The sequence below is a fragment of the Aquarana catesbeiana genome, linkage group LG04, assembly GCF_042186555.1.
Source record: "Aquarana catesbeiana isolate 2022-GZ linkage group LG04, ASM4218655v1, whole genome shotgun sequence".
In the NCBI taxonomy this organism is placed as follows: domain Eukaryota; kingdom Metazoa; phylum Chordata; class Amphibia; order Anura; family Ranidae; genus Aquarana; species Aquarana catesbeiana.
In genome coordinates this window covers 478,090,168-478,110,877 of record NC_133327.1, presented here as the reverse complement: position 1 = coordinate 478,110,877, position 20,710 = coordinate 478,090,168, and the positions used below count along the sequence as shown (strand labels likewise).

General features: G+C 43.0%; 1 protein-coding gene across 2 annotated transcripts in view; it reads left to right on the top strand.

Annotated features, from left to right (window-relative positions):
* UNC93A (unc-93 homolog A) overlaps positions 1 to 20,710 on the top strand; it is a 975,902-nt gene that overhangs the window by 75,081 nt on the left and 880,111 nt on the right. For both annotated transcript variants that reach the window (XM_073627620.1, XM_073627619.1), the window contains exon 2: positions 4,740 to 4,921. In XM_073627620.1, the coding sequence (XP_073483721.1) occupies positions 4,740 to 4,921 (182 nt within the window). The remainder of the gene's footprint in view (positions 1 to 4,739; positions 4,922 to 20,710) is intronic.

Below are 20,710 nucleotides of genomic sequence, written 5' to 3'. Positions count from 1 at the left end.
GAAGAGCGGGAGCCTCCCCCCCATGCCATGGGTGCGGAGCGGCCCGAGGAGAAGAAGATAGAAGACGCTGCGGAGGAGATGCTGGACGAGAACGCCGGAGGAAGAACCAGAAGAGCCAGAAGAACCAGAAGAACCAGAAGATGAAGGAAGATAGAAGAAAGAAGAAATATTTAAATAAAGGAATTGTCAAAAACTGTCTGTCATTTTTAACATTTTTGGCAGTTTTTTAGTGAAATGGTAGGGGTAAGTACCCCCTTACCATTTCACACAGGGGGGGCCGGGATCTGGGGGTCCCCTTGTTAAAGGGGGCTTCCAGATTCCGATAAGCCCCCCGCCCGCAGACCCCCACAACCACCGGCCAGGGTTGTGGGGATGAGGCCCTTGTCCTCATCAACATGGGGACAAGGTGTTTTGGGGGGCTACCCGCAAGCACCCTCCCAATGTTGAGGGCATGTGGCCTGGTACGGTTCAGGAGGGGGGGGCGCACTCTCGTCCCCCCCTCTTTTCCTGCGGCCTGCCAGGTTGCGTGCTCGGATAAGGGTCGGGTATGGATTTTTGGGGGGACCCCACACCGTTTTTTTTTTTGGCGCGGGGTTCCCCTTAAAATCCATACCAGACCTGAAGGGTATGGTATGGAATTTAGGGGGAACCCCACGTCATTTTTTTTTTTAAATTTTGGCCGGGGTTCCCCTTAATATCCATATCAGACCTGAAGGGCCTGGTATGGAATTTAGGAGGACTCCCACGTCATTTTTTTTTTTTAATTTTGGTTCGGGGTTCCCCTTTGGGGAATTCCCATGCCGTTTTTATCAATGAATTTCTACGTGTATTGTCGGCAATGCAATAGCCGCGGGTAGTTTTAAATGAGTTTTTTCCTTCAAAATGTCATTTTGCTGTCAGACTGTTCTAAACACAGGAAACATGCGCCCCTTTACAGGCATACTATAGACACCCCCCAGGTACGAAATTTAAAGGGATATTACACTTTTATTGTTTGACTTTAAGCATTATTAAAATCACTGCTCCTGAAAAAACGGCCGTTTTTAAAACTTTTTTTTGCATTGATCCATGTCCCCTGGGGCAGGACCTGGGTCCCCAAACACTTTTTATGACAATAACTTGCAAATTAGCCTTTAAAATTAGCACTTTTGATTTCTCCCATAGACTTTTAAAGGGTGTTCTGCGGCATTCGAATTTGCCACGAACACCCCAAATTGTTTGCTGTTCGGCGAACTTGCGAACAGCCAGTGTTCGAGTCCAACATGAGTTCGACTCGAACTCGAAGCTCATCCCTAATCAGGACCTTCTCTATTAGGGTGAAAGAGCATATAGCTAAAATCAAGAAGGGCTGTACTAAGCACAGCGTTCCCCGCCACTATCTTGAGTTCCATGACAAAGACCCTACGGGCAATTCTTTTCAGGTGATTGATAGGTTCGTCCCACATTGGAGGGGTGAGTCTTGTCTTAGGGGTGTGTCACGTCTTGAGACTTATTGGATTTATGAGTTGAGGTGCTACTCACCCTATGGTATGAATGTAGATTGGGATATCAACTGCTTCATTAGCCGGGCGTAAGTGGCACCTCCTCTCATAGTCTCACCCGTGGCACACCCCCATTGGAATGTACTGTGGGTTTGTCTCCCCTGTTGTTTCCACCTATCATGCTCGTCTCTTGTTTCCATGAGTATTCCAGTGCCACTTTTTATTGTGATGGTTTATACGTTTTTCTGTAATTTTTCACCCTTATACAATTTTATATTTTTTGTCCATCATCTTTTCGTTTAGTTATATTTCGGGAGCCTTAATACTCGGTCATCCCCCTTCCCAAGGTTACTCCTTTTTTGGTTCATGAGATGGTCATCTGTGCCTTCGGGTGGACAATCTTGAGTGAGACCTGTCAGGGAACGGTGGCACTCTAATATATGTTCTGCCTGTTGGCCTATTGTCTTTCCCCCACTAGATGGCATTGTGGCGCTGGCCGTGCACTTGTTGGGTCTGCCATAGGAGTACCTCCCCCTTTTTTCTATCTTTTTTCTGATTTGTTTTTTAATATTTTATTATTTTTTCATTTCATTATTTCATAATCTTTCATTTGTTTTGTAACTGGCCAGTTTTTAATTTTGCTTCCTGCGATATCTTGTGTCCCTGCTCATTGCCCTCTTCCCTCCTGATGCCACTTTCAGACACGGGAGAGCGGTGGGCGGTACGCGGTCAGGTGACTACTGAGCGCCGTGCCCATTGTGCGGCGGATATGATGCGGTGTTCTGCTGAGAAAGTTCCCCTTGGCAGATAAGGACCCCCCTCTACTGCGCAGGCGCAGCGCTTGCGCAGTAGGAGCCGGCGGAAATAGCCGAAGCCAAAAAGAATAGAAATCAGCTGTACACGGCGCCTGTAAGAGGGCCCCTCGCGGGCTCGCTTTGCTCGCCACGCTTCCGGCACGGCCTCGCTTCGCTCGGCACTTTTTTATTCTCCCTCTGGGTCCACGTGGATGGTGGGGCTTAAACCTCGACCCAGCGCGCAGGCGCCGTGTACAGCTGATTGAAGTTTTTCACCTTTGCCTATTTTCGGCGGCTCCTAGTCATTCGAACTGCGCAAGCGCTGCGCAGTACAGGGGGGTCCTTATCCGCCGTGGGAACTTTCTCGCCAAGACACCGGCGGTCTTTTCCTATACGCGACGGCTCCGCCCACATCCATTGCGAGGTCTAGAATGCAAACAGACCTCGCTTCGCTCGGCACTTTTTTATTCTCCCTCTAGGTCCACTTGGATGGTGGGGCTTGAACCTGGACCCAGGGCGCAGGCGCCGTGTCTAGCTGATTGAATTTTTTCAGCTTTGGCTATTTTTGGTGGCTCCTAGCCATTCGCACTGTGCAAGCACTGCGCCTGCGCAGTACAGGGGGGTCCTTATCCGCCGGGGGAACTTTCTCGACAAGACACCGACGGTCTTTTCCTATACGCGATGGCTCCGCCCACATCCATTGCGAGGTCTGGAATGCAAACAGACCTCGCTTCACTCGGCACTTTTTTATTCTCCCTCCTAGGTCCACTTGGATGGTGGGGCTTGAACCTGGACCCAGGGTGCAGGCGCCATGTACAGCTGATTGAAGTTTTTCAGCTTTGGCTATTTTCGGCGGCTCCTAGTCGTTCGTACTGCGCAAGCGCTGCGCCTGCGCAGTGCAGGGGGGTCCTTATCCGCCGGGGTAACTTTCTCGGCAAGACACCGGCGGTCTTTTCTTATACGCGACGGCTCCGCCCACATCCATTGCGAGGTCTGGAATGCAAACACCTTGTATTCCGGCGGAGGAGATGATGTTGTCACTTCCCCCTATGGCTTTGAGGCTTGGAACTCAGATGGGACGCAGATGGAGAGAGATCTGCTTATGTCCAGCGCAACTGCTGGCCTATTATTAGTTTTTGACACACACGATCATTCTTTAAGGATTACCATGCAACTTCATACACTATTCAGGTATTATATGTGTGATCTGGGACGCAAGTCAACACATTTATTTCCGGAATTTACTTCCAGTTCCGCCATGATGGGGGCGGACCTATTTTATTCAGTAATGGATGTACAGTCAATATATAGGAGCAATGTGGGGAGGTATGGATATGGCCCTGTGGATGACTTGTTAGTCGAAAAGCGTCCGGCCAGCACCTCCTGCTTCCCACATTGCCATTTTATTTATTTTTTTGATCACTTTTTTATACGGTATTTTATTTTCAAATAAACCTACCTTGGTTGACCTACGCCATGTGGAGCCCTTTTTTTCTTGTTTCCCCATGCTGGAGTTTTGATGACCACCTTTAGACCATCTTCAGTGCTGGACCTGTTCGGTGGCTGTTCAAGCCTTGGGAACCTCTGTTTTTAACTTACACCTAACCCGTGTCAATTGGAGCCTGAGGCCTACAGGAAACTATCCAGTTTGGCATTACTACTGGGGATCCAGTATCCCACAGCCCTATAGACACACTGCCGTATGGTAGGTGCGTCCAACAGATCCGGTAAGAGTATCCACCCTTCTACCTGAATGATTACCCCTGCTCATCCTGCCCATTGGTGTATCTTCTATTTTGGTTGAAGATTGAGGAGCAAGTCCCCTCACTATTGGACACTATAGTGGACAATAGCCTCAGTTTCCCTTTGTAGATGTTTTCTAATATCACAATTTTTTGAGGTTCATTACCTAATATAATCACTGTTGTTTACTGTACCCATCCAGCCTACATGACTGAGTTGGTTTGGATACATAAAGACATTTAATGTTTCACTTTTAGCGCTACACTCAGGTGTGTGGGGGGGCTGACATATATACAGGTGTGAGGGGTTGACATATATACAGGATTACGGGGGGGGCTGAGTGCGTACAGGTGAGGTGGCCAGTGTGCGGATTCAGTAGGATGGCCCGTGGGCAAGCCCTGGGGAATGTTGGTGGTCAGGCTCAGGGGGTGGGGAGCCCAGGCCTAAAGCTGTGTAAGGCGCCCAAACATTTCTGATGGCTGCCCTACAATATGTGGTAGGTAAAAGGAGGTAGAAGAGAATCCCATTAGCTCACTAATATATCTGATAGCATTGTACCTTTATATGCATAATACTTTGAATATCGGGCAGCAGCTGAGTTTGACTTTCTAAGCCTTTGGTGCAGACATATTATTGTATATACAGTATAATGGTTTTTAGAATTCAGTGTTTTTAAGGAAATTAATAATAATTAAATATCTATTTTTCTTTTTTTTTTTAGAGCAGCCTGAATGCTGATGAAGGTCTTGGAGTAGCTTCCCTAAGTATTATATATGGAGCACTTATCTTATCATCAATGTTTGTTCCTCCTATTGTTATTCAGAAAATTGGCTGCAAATGGACTATCGTTGTTTCTATGTGCTGTTATATTACATATTCTCTTGGCAATTTCTACCCCAGCTGGTACAGTATATTTAATGATTGTAAAGTAGATTTTACATTTTTCTATGTACAGTAACTAGAAAGTAATTGAAAAGACAGGTGACCAAATATTCCATATCTAATATTCTGATTGGTATACTTTTGATTTATATGTATATATTTTTTATCTTAAATAAATTACGGTATTCAAAACTCATCTTCAATGAACATACAAGAGGGCTATAACAACATCACTGCATCATGCAACTGCTCAAGGTCAAAGCATTATATCAACACCCTGAGTAAACCTTTTGGGTGGTGTAGTTGGAACTAAAATCCACTGAAACAGACAACATTTTCACTAATCACTAACAACAAGACCACTATCCAGTAGAGGTACCTTTCCCGTAGAGGGCCCAGGCACAATCTGTCAGAATCAAAAACCAGCACCCTCTTTAACTATCTTTTTTTAGCATCAACCAGAGGCGGCTCTCTAATTAGGCAAATTAGGCGGCAGCCTAAGGCCCCGCGCTCCCAGGGGCCTCCCGTCCGCCACCTAATTTGCCTAAGTTGTGTGTGGAAATGGGAGGGAATGTCCCCCGGTCGGTGTCCCCGAACCGTTCTTTAACACTGGGGGAACGCGTTGTCCGCAACTACCTTTCCCAGCCGAGGGCGGGTGGGCAGACTGATCACTTGAGAATTGCTCGATGTCCTGGGTCAGTGGGTGGCTGTATGTATTTCCCTCCCCCGGCTCCTCCCCTTTCTGCTGCGATCATCGAATCTCCTGCATGCAGCGGCTGAGCAGCTCCCTGCTCTACTCTCCAGAATGAATCGGTCTGCAATGGAGGACTTGCCAGAGCTGCCGCGTCATTGAGGAGCCAGTCTGTCACAGCCTTAAGGTACTATCCAACACTGACAGGCTGACAGCATCCCGTGATGTCACCTCCTGACTGAGAGCACCCTGAAAATCAAGGCTGCCAGCCACCCGTGACCTCACAGCCCTGAGTGACGTGATGTATGCCATGTGGCATATGATGCCATCTACTGACCCCTGCCATAATCATAATCCTCCTCATCATCCCCCTGTTCCTGGCATCCCACTTCCCTATCTCCTGTCATCATACTTCCTATCATCCCCCCTGTCATCATTTCTATCCTCACCATAATCCCCCTGTGCCTGGCATCCTACTACCCCACCCCCGTGTCATCCTCATCCCCCAGCACCCCACTGCCAGCTTCCTACCACCCCACCCCCGTCATCTTCATCTTCCCTGCATCCCACTGTCAGCTTCCTACCACCCCACCCCCGTCATCTTCATCTTCCCTGCATCCCACTGTCAGCTTCCTACCACCTCACCTCGTCATCTTCATCCTCCCTGCACCTCACTGCCAGCTTCCTACCACCTCACCCCGTCATCTTCATCCTCCCTGCACCTCACTGCCAGCTTCCTACCACCTCACCCTCGTCATCTTCATCCTCCCTGCACCTCACTGCCAGCTTCCTACCACCTCACCCCCGTCATCTTCATCCTCCATGCACCCCACTGCCAGCTTCCTACCACTTCACCCCCGTCATCTTCATCCTCCCTGCACCTCACTGCCATCCTGTCATCATCATCTCCATCCTTATTATAATCCCCCTGTGCCTGGTGTCCTACCACCCCACCCTCTGTAATCTTCATCCCCCTGTACCCCACTGCCAGCTTCCTACCACCCCACCCTGTCATCATCATCGCACCTGTATCCCATTGCCAGTTTCCTACCACCCTACCCCCTGTAATCTTCATCCCCTTTACCCTACTGCCAGATCCCTACCACCCCACCCACTATCATCATCATCGTCTCTATACCCCACCTCTGATATCCTACCACCCTGCCCCCTGTCATTAACATCCTCATCATCCCCCTGTACCCCACCTCTAGCATCCCACCATCCTACCCCCATCATCATCCCCCCTGTACCCCACATCTAGCATCCAACCATCCTACCCCCATCATCATCACCCCCCCTGTACACCACTGCCAGATTCCTACCCACCCACTGTCATCATTATGCCCCCTTGCTGACCTCCTACCACCCCACCCATTTTCATCAACATCCCCATCATCCCTCTTTACCCCACCTCTGGCATCCTACCACTCCACCCCCGGTCATTATCATCCCCATCATCCCCCTGTACCCCACCTCTGGCATCCTACCACCCTGCCTCCTGCCATTATCATCCTCATGCATCCTGTACCCCACCTCTGGCATCCTATCACCCTACCCCTTATCGTTATAGGGAAGATATGATCTCAGCCCCTCACCCCAATGCTGCCACCAACGTCCCAAACTGCATCCTGTCATCCAACCAACTGTACCCCAGCAGTTGCATCACACACCACAATACTGCCCTGCCACCCAGCGAGAGGTAATGATGTGCTGTAACCTCTGGCAAACAATCAGTAGTAATCATTAGCAACCAATCAGTGAGCAGTAATAATGTGCAGTAACCTCTAGCAACCATCAGTGAGTGATAATGATAAACAGTAACCTATAGCAACCAATCAGGGAGCAGAATTAATGTGCAGTAACCTCTATCAACCAATCAATGTGCAGTAATGATGTGCAATAACCTCTAGCAACCAATGGGTGGGCAGTAATGATGTGCAGTACCTCTAGCACCAATCATTGAGGGGTAATATTGTGCAGTAACCTCTAGCAACCAATCAGTGAGCAGTAATGATGTGCACTAACCTCTAACAACCAATCAGTGAGCTTGGAGCAATCAGTGAGCGTGAACCAGACTTTTATGTGTACATTATTAAAGTGTTTTTTTTTTTTTTTAGAAAAGTCTATGTGCATGTTTTTTTTGGGATATTGGGGTGGAGAGCAAAATTGCTAGGGGTCTATCGCTTGAATTATTTTTCTCATTATGGGAGTAAGTAGGGCCTCATGTCTAAGATTTGCCTAAGGCCTCACAAAGCCTAGAGCCGCCTCTGGCATCAACCCCCCCTAATAGTTTTCAAAAAGATAGGTATACCGTATTTAAAGTTATTTTACCTTGTATGACAATATTTTATAACAGGATAAATAGTTGAAGCATGAACAGGATTTTTTTTTACAAGTCATAAAATTCACTATTTTTAATATATGATTTTAATTTTATATGAGAAATAATATGCACACTGTTTTGTAAAAAGCAGAATGATATGTACATTTTAAATGTCAATGCAGTTCCAGCAGCTGTACTTTCAAATACACAAATATAATCAATATATTTAGAACTCATCGGAAACGTCAGACCCATTTCTGCTTGTGTTAAAGCCTCCTGATCATCAGTCCTAATCAGGTAATGACCTGTAACAACAGCAAATCGCCTCATGGTGTTATTTTTTTAGTCCTATACCAAGTAATCATTGTGCCAATCACAGCAATCACATTTGTAAACATGGAAAGAGAAAGTAAAGATTGGTCCTCTCTACTCTTATAGAGATTGTCTGTGTGAGAACAGAGAGAGAGAGAGAGAACGAGAGAGAGAATGAGAGAGAGAGAGAGAGAGAGAGAGAGAGAGAGAGACTCTGCAACGCTGGATTTAATAGTCCCTACCCACTGGATATGGCTCTTGCAACCAGTTTTCTATCCAAATACATACAATATCATCTATGCCAAAAAATCTTTATATGTAAATTCAGTTTTCATGGGACAATGTATCAAATTCCTTAGCGAGATCCAGATACACTACATCCACAAGCCTTCCTCTATCCAAATTAGAGCTTACCTTCTCATAGAATTTTAAAAGGTTGGTCTGGCAAGAACAGTTCTTCATTGGTTACTAATAATTAGGGATGAGCCGAACACCCCCCGGTTCGGTTCACGGCAGAACATGCGAACAGACCAAAAATTTGTGCGAACACGCAAACCCCGTTTAAGTCTATGGGACTCGAACGTGACAAATCAAAAGTGCTAATTTTCAAGGCTAATATGCAAGTTATTATCATAAAAAGTGTTTGGGGACCCGGGTCCTGCCCCAGAGGACATGTATCAATGCAAAAAAAGTTTTAAAAAAGGCCGTTGTTTCAGGAGCAGTGATTTTAATAATGCTTAAAGTGAAACCATAAAAATGAAATATTCCTTTAAATATCGTGTCTGGGGGGTGTCTATAGTATGCCTTTAAAGTGGCACAGTTTTCCCATGTTTAGAATAATACCACAGCAAAAGTACATTTCTAAAGGAAAAAAAGTCATTTACAACTGCTTACGGCTGTACTGTAATGTTGCCCCCGGTTCCCTAGCCCATTAGGGTCTGGTATGGATATTAAGGGGAACCCCGCACCGAAATAAAAAAAAAAAGGTGTGGGGCCCCCAGGCCCTATATACTCTGAACAGCAGTATACAGGTGGTTACCAACAAGATAGGGACTGTAGGTTTGTTCTTAAGTTGAATCTGTTTGTAATTTGGAACAGGTATATTTTTTAAGTGTAGCTCCAGCCCAAAATCTATTTTTAAGCTTTTTGGATAATATAAGGCAGGGTTTATCAACCCCTGTAACATTTTTTTTGCTGTCTGTGCCCCTGTTCAGAAGATTTCATCTCACTTTCTGTCCCAATGACAATTGGATTTTGAAAATTTTGGGTTATTGGGAAACAAGGATTGGTGATAAAGCATCAGTGGAGACACCTTTTTCCCATATTAACTCTTACAGGAGAGAATTTCCTTTCCTATGGGTAGATTTCCTCTCACTTCCTGTTGTCTCCCTCCGTTTGTAAGTAGGAGTTGTTTGTAAGTCGGATGTGTGAAAATAGGGGACCGCATGTATATACTATACGGCCTACTCTATACACTCTGAGGAAAATTGGGCCTTAGGTGTTGGTGGTACCAGAACACTGTAAGCCCTCACAGTTACTCTTGGTGGGCGCTGGAACGGGCCCTGCTGTGAAATATTATATCAAGAATTGTAATTACATGCCCCTGTTAAACAGAGGCAGAAAAATTGGGCCTTAGGCAGTGGTGGTGGCACAACACTGTAAAGCCTCACAGATACTTTTGTTGAGCGCAGGAACAGGCCCTGCTGTGAAATATTAGATCACAAATTGTAATTACGCGCCCCTGTTAAACAGGGGCAGAAAAATTGGGCCTTAGACAGTGGTGGTGGTGGTGTTGGTGGTGGTAGCACAACACTGTAAAGGCTTACAGATACTTTTGTTGAGTGCAGGAACAGGCCCTGCTGTGAAATATTAGATCAAAAATTGTAATTACGTGCCCCTGTTAAGCAGGGGCAGAAAAATTGGGCCTTAGGTAGTGGTGGCGGTGCCCTGAACCGAAAATATTCTTATGCCGCGTACACACGAGCGGACTTTACGGCGGACTTGGTCCGGCGGACTGGGTTTCGTCGGACAATTCGATCGTGTGTGGGCTCCAGCGGACTTTGTTTGCTCAAAAGTTGGATGGACTTAGATTTGAAACTTGTTTAAAATTTATCCGACGGACTTTTCTTTCTAGCGGACAAACCGATCGTCTGTGTGCTAGTCCGACGAACTCAAACTGATGCATGCTCTGAAGCAATTACAAGACGGAAGCGCTCGGTCTGGTAAAACTAGCCTTCGTCTTGAAGCTAGCACATTCCTCTTCTGTCGTCTTTTAATACAGCCTTTTTTTAGGATTGATAATGCGAGAGGAATGAAGTTTTTTTTCTGCTTTATATTCACACAGAGTTCTCACAAACTACTTTCTTCATGATTTATCCTCCTGCCATGACTAATATAATATTTTGTAAAAGCCAGATCTCCATAAATTATAAATTTTAAAATCGATTTTGGACTAATTTTTTTTTTTTTTTTTACTTGCACAGGATTGGGTACTCTTTGCAAAGTCAAGCTTTTAAATAATTTCTGATGCTCTGGAGCAATTGCACTTGCAGAGGGCAACTGCCCTCTGCAAAGTGCACAGACTATTTGCTTTTCTCAAATCAACCCCATAGTCTTTTGGACCTGTACCTGCCTACTCCCAAAGAAAAAGGCGTTTTTTAATCAAAAGACATAAGCAAAAATTATAAGGTAACCAAAAATGTATTTAGTTTATTCTAAAAAATATTAGGAAGGCAACACTGGAGACACTTTTAGAATCTGGGAAGCCTTTCGTCCCCCAGGACACACATCAAGTTTGAGGACAAGAAAATTGGTATCTTGCGACTATAGGGAGCACAGGGAGCACAGTCAGACCAGACAGAAACCAGGCAATCACTTTCGACTCTTCCGTGGAGCCTTCCCTCTACGCTTCTCTGCAGCCTTCCTTGGAGGTTGTGCCTCTGGTGGTGTACTTGGGGCAGGAGGAGGAGGAGGAGTGGCTTCATCTGCCAGATATGTGGTAGCAGTAAGCTCCCCTCTCAAGCCCTTCTGGTAAGCCTCAAAAATCAGACCCTCACAGAGGAGGCGTTGGCCCTTTTCCAACTCCAGCAATCTGCTGGCTATATAGGTGCCATACGCCTCCTCTGCATTGGGTGGTTTGCTCAGGATGAGGCTTGCTTCCCATATGAGGTCTAGGGATTCCTGCTCAGTTGGTGTCATTCTCCTGGGCCTTTTGTGGAGAATGCGGAGGGGAGGCACCTGACACTCTGTGCGGCTTCGATTTGGCCCAGCCACAGCCTCCTCCTCTCTCCCACTGGGCAAGGCCTCCTCCTCTCTCCCACTGGGCAAGGCCTCCTCCTGGCTGAGGTCATCCTGTGTCAAAAAAAGGGAAATAAGTTGTAATTTTGTGTTATGCAATCACACACAATTTTCAGCTCATGACTTTCAAATATAATTACACAAAATAGTAAAGGCTATCTATTTGACAACACCATTATTTCAGATGATCAACAAGATCTGAAGTGAAGTATATATTTGGCCACTACTGTCTAGTGATATGTCTACATATTACTCTTTGTGCAGAAGTGATTTTTTAGGAAGCACTTTCAAAATTAACACCTTAACATCATTAATAACATTTACACAATCCCAAATTTAAAAAAAAAGGATACCTGGCTGAAGCTGGGCGCATCAACTTCATCAATGCTGAAAAGGCCCAGGTCATCCTGGGACTCCTCAGCTGGGGTGGAGGTGGATGGAAGGCTGGAGGGAAGAGTGGAGGGAAGGCTGGAGGGAAGGGTGGGGGGAAGGGTGGAAAGTGATTGCCTGGCTTCGGTCTGGTCATCCAGGAATCGCAGTTTGTTGTAGTACCACAACTTGGGTACATATACTTGGTCAGCTGCTGCCCCGGATCTGAGCGACTCCTGGATTTTTTTGTGTTCCCGCTTATACATGTTTCGCAAGATACCAATCTTCTTGTCCACAAACTTGAGGTCTGCCTGGGGAAGTCGAGTCTTCACAAACTCTAAAAGTGTGCCCAGTGTTGCCTTCTTAACATCCCTATTATAATATAGGGGGTGTTTGACCTCCCACAGGTTTTTCTTGTCCTCATAGAGCTCAATAAATTGGCCCAAAAATTCTTCCTCTTTAAAGGGATTCATTTTTTCTGCAAGACAAGACACAAGATCCAAACTTAAATGTCAGTCCCAAATCACAGGATTAGTTTGGGTTGTAATCTAGGGGACACATACACACACACTTTAATCTTACCTTCGTTTGTGACGCTCGCTACTTTCGCACGGACATACGTAGGCCATCGTAATAGCTTTATATACACTGCGCATGTGTCATGCTCCGCCTGCGTCGCCCGCCCCTGACGTTCGTAAGTACGATTTGGCCCCGCCCCTTCACTCTTCGTTGCGCAGTGGGAGTAGATAGCAAAAGATGGCGGAGAGATTAAGTGGAAGTAGCGCAGAGGAAAGCCCGGAGCCCCAAACATCCACATCCCGGAGGAGATATAAGGCCACCAACATGGCTTTTGAAGAGATGGTGGAGATGGTGTCCATATTGAGAAGGGAGGACTACGATGGCAAAAAAGGACCGTACACGCGACCGAATATGAGGAAGGACAAAATAATGTCCTCAGTTGTCACCGCTCTTGAAGAGAAATTTGGTACAAAACGTTCAAAAGAACAATTGAGGAAGCGGTGGTCTGACATCAAAAGTCGGGAGCCAGAACAATATTGGCGAATAAAGAAGCTGCTTAAAAAAAGTAAGTACTTGTGTTTTACTATTGAGATACTTAACTTGCATGCTGATCCTTATTTTGGGAGTTTTTTCTGCATCGTTCGTAAAGACCGTTCTTTAGAATAGATATGATACTTTATAAAGTGACGTTATTTTTTCGCCAAATACGATGGGACAGGGTTAGACATACATTTATGTCTTGATAATTTGTCGAATTCCCACAATTAGTTGATGTGGTGTAGGTGTGTTTGAAAATATAATGCTTCATCAAAAATGATTCAGTGTAATGTAGGGACAGGACACATCAGCTGTTTCCACATCTGGACTCACGAGCACTAGTGTACTATGTGACCATAAATAAATTTTAGAGGGGTAATACACATAGGAGATCATTGAGGTGTCAGCATCTGTGAAACTTGCCCGAAAATGAGCATTGTTTATAATTGTTGTTCAGAGGTAATGTTCATCCTGTCTTCAACATTTATTATGATGAAAAATTGGCCACAACTCATAACCAACGTTTTACTTTATTTATTAAAAGCTAAAATATCAGTGTGTTTTAACTATACCTTTTGTTCAATTCTCATAGGGGAGAAAAGACTCAGACAATAATCCAAGAATCTCAGGACCCCCCCAAGTCACCAGCCTGAGGCAGAAGATACCCCAAGCCCCAGCCCAAGACCACGCCCACCCGACGACCTTGAGGAAGGAGAGGTGGAGGAAGTGTGTGAGGTTTCAAGCCCACCAAGTGAGTGACTGACACCCCAGCTTGAGTTACTGTATTTTGGCGTGCATATTGTAAACCTTGTTTTTATTCACTCATTTTAGGTGAGTTTCTGGTTGTGGAAGGCCAAGCGGCAGAGCACTTCACCACAGACAGTGCGCAAAGACTAATTGGCCAGATAATGCTGTGGAATGGCCAGATCGATCAAATGCGTGACCAAATTCACAGCATGCAACTTCGCCTGGACTCCATGCAACAGGAAATGAAGAACATGATTGATGTTTTGGGCCGAATATAATCACCATTGGCCTAAAAACATCAATCATGTTCTTCATTTCCTTGTGAAGTTTGTTTGTTAAAAAAATAGTATTTTAAATTTTTGGGGTATACCCAAATTTACATTGTGATGCACACGGTGTGTCATCATGTGCTATCTTCCATCATGGGTTAGCAATGTACTTCTTTTGTGTTTGCAACCCCTTCATCCAGAAAAATCTTTGGTGGTGAGAGGAACCAAAAATGGGATTGCACACACAAAACACGTACATTGCTCACCCATGATAGGAGATAGCACATGTTGACTTGACCCTTTTGTAAAGGTCAATTTTGAGCATCTTCTAAATTAACAATTTCTGCAAGGGTGACATTACATGCACCGTTCTCTAAATGTTGAACTTTGTAAGTTCTTTTTTTTTTTGTTTGGTTTTTAAAAACACTGTTGTTTATGTAAATCGTTTTATATAAAGGTCTATATATTTGTGAAAATATGCCTTGAATAATTTTGTAAAACAAAAATTTTTTACACAACGTAAAATAATTTAACAAAAAATAAAAATAAAAAAAAGAAAAAAAATTTTGTTAAAAATGCACCTTTCAATGTGCACAAAGTAAAATTTTTTACGCAATACAATGTGTGTGGCTGATTCTTGAAGTCAAATTTTGTGGTTTGTTTTTGTGGGCCTGATTAACTAAAGCTAAATGCACTTGACACTACTACAAGTGCACTAGGAGACAGACATAACTTAAATGTAAACAACAATAAAAACAAGATATTTAGATAAAACAATTTTCTTTTTTATTTTTGTAAGAAACTTACAGCTGTTGCTGAATAGCAATGGCCCCCCGACCATTAAAATAATTGACATAACGGTCACGCACTTGACGTGCGGTTCGGGGGGCCAAGCCAATACGGCCAATTTCTAGGCCTGTCGCAGTGCTATCCTGTTCCAGGCTGGCCTCAGGCCCAACAGAGGATAGATATGTTGCTGAATGTCTCCTTAAAAAGTTATGCAAGATGCAGCAAGCAAGGATGACGTAGTTTAGTTTATAGTCCGCCAAATTAATTGAAGAAAGGAATAAACGGAACCGGCTGGCCAGAATCCCAAAGGCATTCTCCACAACTCTTCTTGCTCTGGCCAGCCGATAATTAAATACCCTCCTCTCAGGGGTGAGTGTCCTTTGGGGGAACGGCCTCATCAAGTTCTCACCGAGAGCAAATGCTTCATCCGCAATAAAAACTGAGGGGAGTCCATCCACATTCTCGTCATCAGGTGGCAATTCCAGGCCACCGGTCTGGAGACGATGGTACAGCTCGGTCTGTGCAAAGACTCCTCCATCAGACATCCGGCCGTTCTTCCCCACATCCACAAACATAAAGTCCAAATGTGCCGAGACCACCGCCATCAAAACTACACTATGGAACCCCTTGTAGTTATAGAAATAAGACCCCGAATGCGGTGGTGGCACAATCCGGACATGCTTTCCGTCAATCGCCCCTACACAGTTGGGAAAGTCCCAACGGTCAGCGAACTGGGAGGCCACAGTCTGCCATTCCTGTGTACTTGAAGGAAACTGTGGAGTGCAAAAAAAATAAGATAAGGACTTTAAAACATAAATTGTATATCAGATTACACCAAAACATTAGTAAACAACAGCAGTCAAATATTATTAGGCTTGAATGGAGGAGAAGATTTGGATGCCGCACACTGGATGTAGTCAAAAAATTTCACTTTATTGAAAAAATGGGATCATCAAAACAACAAGACTGTCATGCAGAAAGTACAGGTAATCTGACGCGTTTCGCACTCAGGACTGAGTGCTTACACATAGCTAACAAATATTAAAAAGACAAACTCTTATATAGCTCAATGGAGTATCACATGATTGCCCAATTAGATGGTCATTGAGTCTCAGCTGGAAGCCAATTTAATGAGGTCTCGGCATCTGCTGGCTATTTGGTGTGTTAACTGATTGAGAAATGTTTTCAAAACCGTGACATGTAAATAGATGACAAAGAATGTGAAAAAAGATGTGTATATGTACATGTGTAGGCAAAAAATATATATGTGTGTATATATATGTATATATATATATATATATATATATATATATATATATAGTGAATCCTATCAATAAACGTGTATATAATAATGAATGTACTTCTATAACGTGTATATATGAAAGGTGATAAGTATCAAAAAAAGGGGGTACTATTGAGTGAAAGGAAAAAATGTGTAAAAAATATTTCTCATTAAAAAAAGAGAAAATATATTGATAAAAATATTCAGACAACGTGCAAAGTAAATGTGAAGAGTGAATGTAATGAAACTATATGTGAACAAAATATATAAATATGATGAGACTCTCTATAATATGCCGGTGAAGTGGATGAAGCTCTCTATAATAAGCTGGAATAATACAGGTGAAATATAGAGCAATGTGACCTGAGATAATGCGTGATATGCCCGCGGTTGATAACAAGGTACATATAGGGCCCTATAATAATAAAAATAAACTGTGGGATACAAAGACATAAAATCACGCTGATAAAGGTTGCCCTGATCTGGTCAAATGGCAGTGATATATGCAGGGTCCCAGTAGACTGACTTGTAACGTAATGATTCTAAATGATGAGCCTGGCCGAGAGCAGGGTGTGTGTAGAATTTCAAGAATGAAGCAGCGGTGTTCAAAGTAATAGAACGCCGCTAGTCTGTGTCACACTAAATGTCTAGATGGAATTATAGTGATGGTAATAAAGTTGGTAGAGGTCTCGGCCAGTCACCCAAGTTTAAGGGATCACAAAAAGGGACAAATGAAAAACAAGTAAGATACTATAGGCTGGGATACGAAGACATAAAATCACGCTGATCAGGGTAGCCCTGATCTGGTCAAATGGCAGTGATATATGCATGCAGGGTCCCAGTAGACTGACTTGTAGCGTAGTGATTCTAAATGTTAAAATATGTTAGTTTGTGATCCGTCTCGGGTGGCTCATATAAAAGCATGTCTCAGTATATGTGTGTCAGCAAATGCCAAGACCTCCAAACAAAACATATTGGAATAATACATCTTATGAATCCACTAATACAATACTCATATATTAACACCGGCAAGTGAAACAGATGAAAACAGGCATATAATGATCGACGTGAATCCAATCTATGAAGACGATGAGAAGAAATGTTATAATGCTGCATTCTAAAGAGAAACAACTACATATTCATATTGCAACATTACACTCACAAAATAAGCACTAAACACAAACGATACAATGTATGTCAGTTTATGTACATATAAATAAGCTTAATATATCTGAATTATGATCCCAAGGTGTCCAAAAAAATATGTATATGGACAACAGGGTGTACAAAATGTGAACAAATAAAAATAAATAAATGAATAAAATAAAATAAGGTAAAAAAGTGTGAAAACATATTGCGTAAAAACCTAATATATATATCAGGTGTTTCTTACACAACTAGAAAGATGTATAGGACAATGAAAGTTTCCATATATATCTATGTAATGAAAAATGAGCTGGAATAAAAGTAATAATAATGAAATAAAATTGTGAACCTCATGATACAAATCATGAATAATTATCAAAAGAAAACGATAAAAAAGGTAGATATAATAACACAGAAATGTGTAGAAAACGAAATAGAATAAAACTATTTATCTCAATATTGTCGCGATATGCATCCTCAGATAAAATTAACTTGTACTTTGGTCAGGTATATAAAACACCCGAACATGATGGATATCGCGAAACAATAAAAGATATTGTATATTGCTATTATTAATATGACCTTTTACATACATCTATTGTTGGCCATGGTTCCCTGGGAATTCCTGCTCTGCCATAGTTACTATACTGAGTATGCAGAGTAGGGGAACTTGTTGGGCATATATACCAATCAAGGTGGTAAATATTATATATTCATGTATAAGATTGGATATGTTTGTACATAGGCCCCAATGGTCAATAGATGGAAAAAACTTCTATTTTGGCACCATCTGACCGGAACACGAAACAAGAGGAAATAGAAAATGGCTGACAAAACGTGAAAATGTAAAAAATGAACAAGAAATGTTCTTTATAAGGACTCATGATAATGTAGGTGTTATGACCATGTTCAAACAGTATAGGAAAGAGCCAAGCGAGTTAATTCCCCCTCCATCAACCTCTGAAATACATCAAGATCTTTGCCCCTGGATGCCACTGGGTAAAAATCAGATTTAAATCTGATTATTAGTTTTTACTGTAAATCAGTGGGATCCATGGGGGGTGGATCCGAATCATCTGCCAGTGTTATTAAATCCTGCAGTGCACACACTTCATTAAAAGAGATAGGTGAAGGGGGAGACTCACCTGATTCGCCAAGGTTCCCTGGAACGTCCTCTTCTCTAGAACCACCAAAGTGTTTCTTAAGTGTTAATAAGCGAGAAAACCTGTTAACGTCCAAAATAGTGTGAAATTAATCAAAATGTCTATTAGGGCTAAAATTAAGGCCTTTTGATAGAAGGTTGATCTCCTCTTCATTTAAAAGTCTCTTTGAGATATTAAATACGGTGAAACTCATTTCTTCATTTTGCCTCTCAAGCTGTAATGTGAGTTGTTTGGAGTACTTGTGTCTCCTACCGCCCCTTCTTGTTTTTTTATGGACGATTTTTTCCTCTTGGTGTAACCCGACCTGCAAGGGTTTCCAGTGTTGGTGTGGTTGTTGCTTCTGTTTGTTTCCACAGAACCTATAGACCTGTCTAGAGAGGAGTCTGACATAGTGCGTGCCAGGGAATTGTCGGCTAGGTCGCTCTCTTGGTCAGAGAAGCTGACCTGTTAGCCGCGGATTCTCTGTGACCGATTGTAGGAAAACACCGGTCTTTTCCGAATGTAAACTTTATTGTTCTCATAATCATTTTTATCCCGGGCCATTTTGCCTCTCTTACTGGCGATCACTGATTTTTCCATTTTGTCTAATTTGTTGCTCAAGCAGCTGTCCAGGTCTGTAAAAGCTGCCAGGTTTTGTGAAGAGGCAAGTTCAGACTGGATGAAAGACAGGTCAGATTGTAGTACCTCTATTTCTTTGGTTTTAGAGGCAATGAGAATATTTATTAGTTTGAATGAACAGGTGTCCAAGGTGTCAGTCCATTCTTTTTTGAGGTCATCATTGGACAGCTCTGAGGTAGGAAATTTTTTTTTATCCGTAAACCCCGTGGTATGTGTGCTATGGACAGATAGTCCTTCAAAAAATTTGATGTCCCAAAAAGCTCTAATTTCTCTCGCCATAATATGTTCCAGTTTTCTGAAATGACGTATTAACTGTACTCCATCGTCAGCTGACACACCAGGTGTTTGTGTCTGTGACGTTTGTCTCAATGGATTATCAGATGGTGCCTTTAGAGTTCTACTGTACAAAGTTTCTGCCATGGGTGTCGAGGTGGTATTGAGATCCATAGAGTAAAAAGGAAAAACTCTTCTCCCAATTAAATGAGCTCTTGAAAAAATAATGATAATCAAAATAATTTGTGAAATACCTGGGAAGGCTTCCGGGCAGGTGAAGAGAAAAGCATATATCCTTAGATGCAGACAAGCAAAGAAAGTGTTTCCACCGCTCAGGCTGACACTGACCCAGGTGTAAGTAGAAGTTTCAGAGCAGAAGAGCTCCAGGTGCTGGCTGAATGCTAGGCAAAGCAGGCTTGAATGGAGGAGAAGATTTGGATGCCGCACACTGGATGTAGTCAAAAAACTTCACTTTATTGAAAAAATGGGATCATCAAAACAACAAGACTGTCATGCAGAAAGTACAGGTAAGCTGACGCGTTTCGCACTCAGGACTGAGTGCTTACTCATAGCTAACAAATATTAAAAAGACAAACTCTTATATAGCTCAATGGAGTATCACATGATTGCCCAATTAGATGGTCATTGAGTCTCAGCTGGAAGCCAATTTAATGAGGTCTCGGCATCTGCTGGCTATTTGGTGTGTTAACTGATTGAGAAATGTTTTCAAAACCGTGACATGTAAATAGATGACAAAGAATGTGAAAAAAGATGTGTATATGTACATGTGTAGGCAAAAAATATATATGTGTGTATATATATGTATATATATATATATATATATATATATATATATAGTGAATCCTATCAATAAACGTGTATATAATAATGAATGTACTTCTATAACGTGTATATATGAAAGGTGATAAGTATCAAAAAAAGGGGGTACTATTGAGTGAAAGGTCAAATAATATGTGTGTTTGTAATTGAAATGTTGAAAAACATAAGGCACACTTATAAGATTACTCACCCCCTCTGATGGCCCATTGATACATTTGAATGTGGGTGGAGGGGTTCTAATTAGGTTAACAAACACACCTGACTGGTTCAAACATTTGTGGGGGTGGGGGAGGGACAAACAAGACAATGGAGCAGACAATATACATTGTTCAAGGGACTATAGGCTAGAGATATAAATGGACCCAGGATTGCATGGTGGGGAGGTTACATGAAAGAAATTATGCATGTAGGGCAATAAATGATTAAAATAGGCATGCACGAAGATAAAGGGGACATTCACAGCATATTGAAAGCATGGCAATTAGGTAAAGAGGACAGTTCTACAATACATCAAAAAACATTTTATACATATCATGTAATAGGCATGTGCATTTCGTTTCGTTCCGAATCGAAATTCGGACGAATTTTTCATTATTCGGAAATTCGGATGCATCGAAAACATATTCAAATCGAAT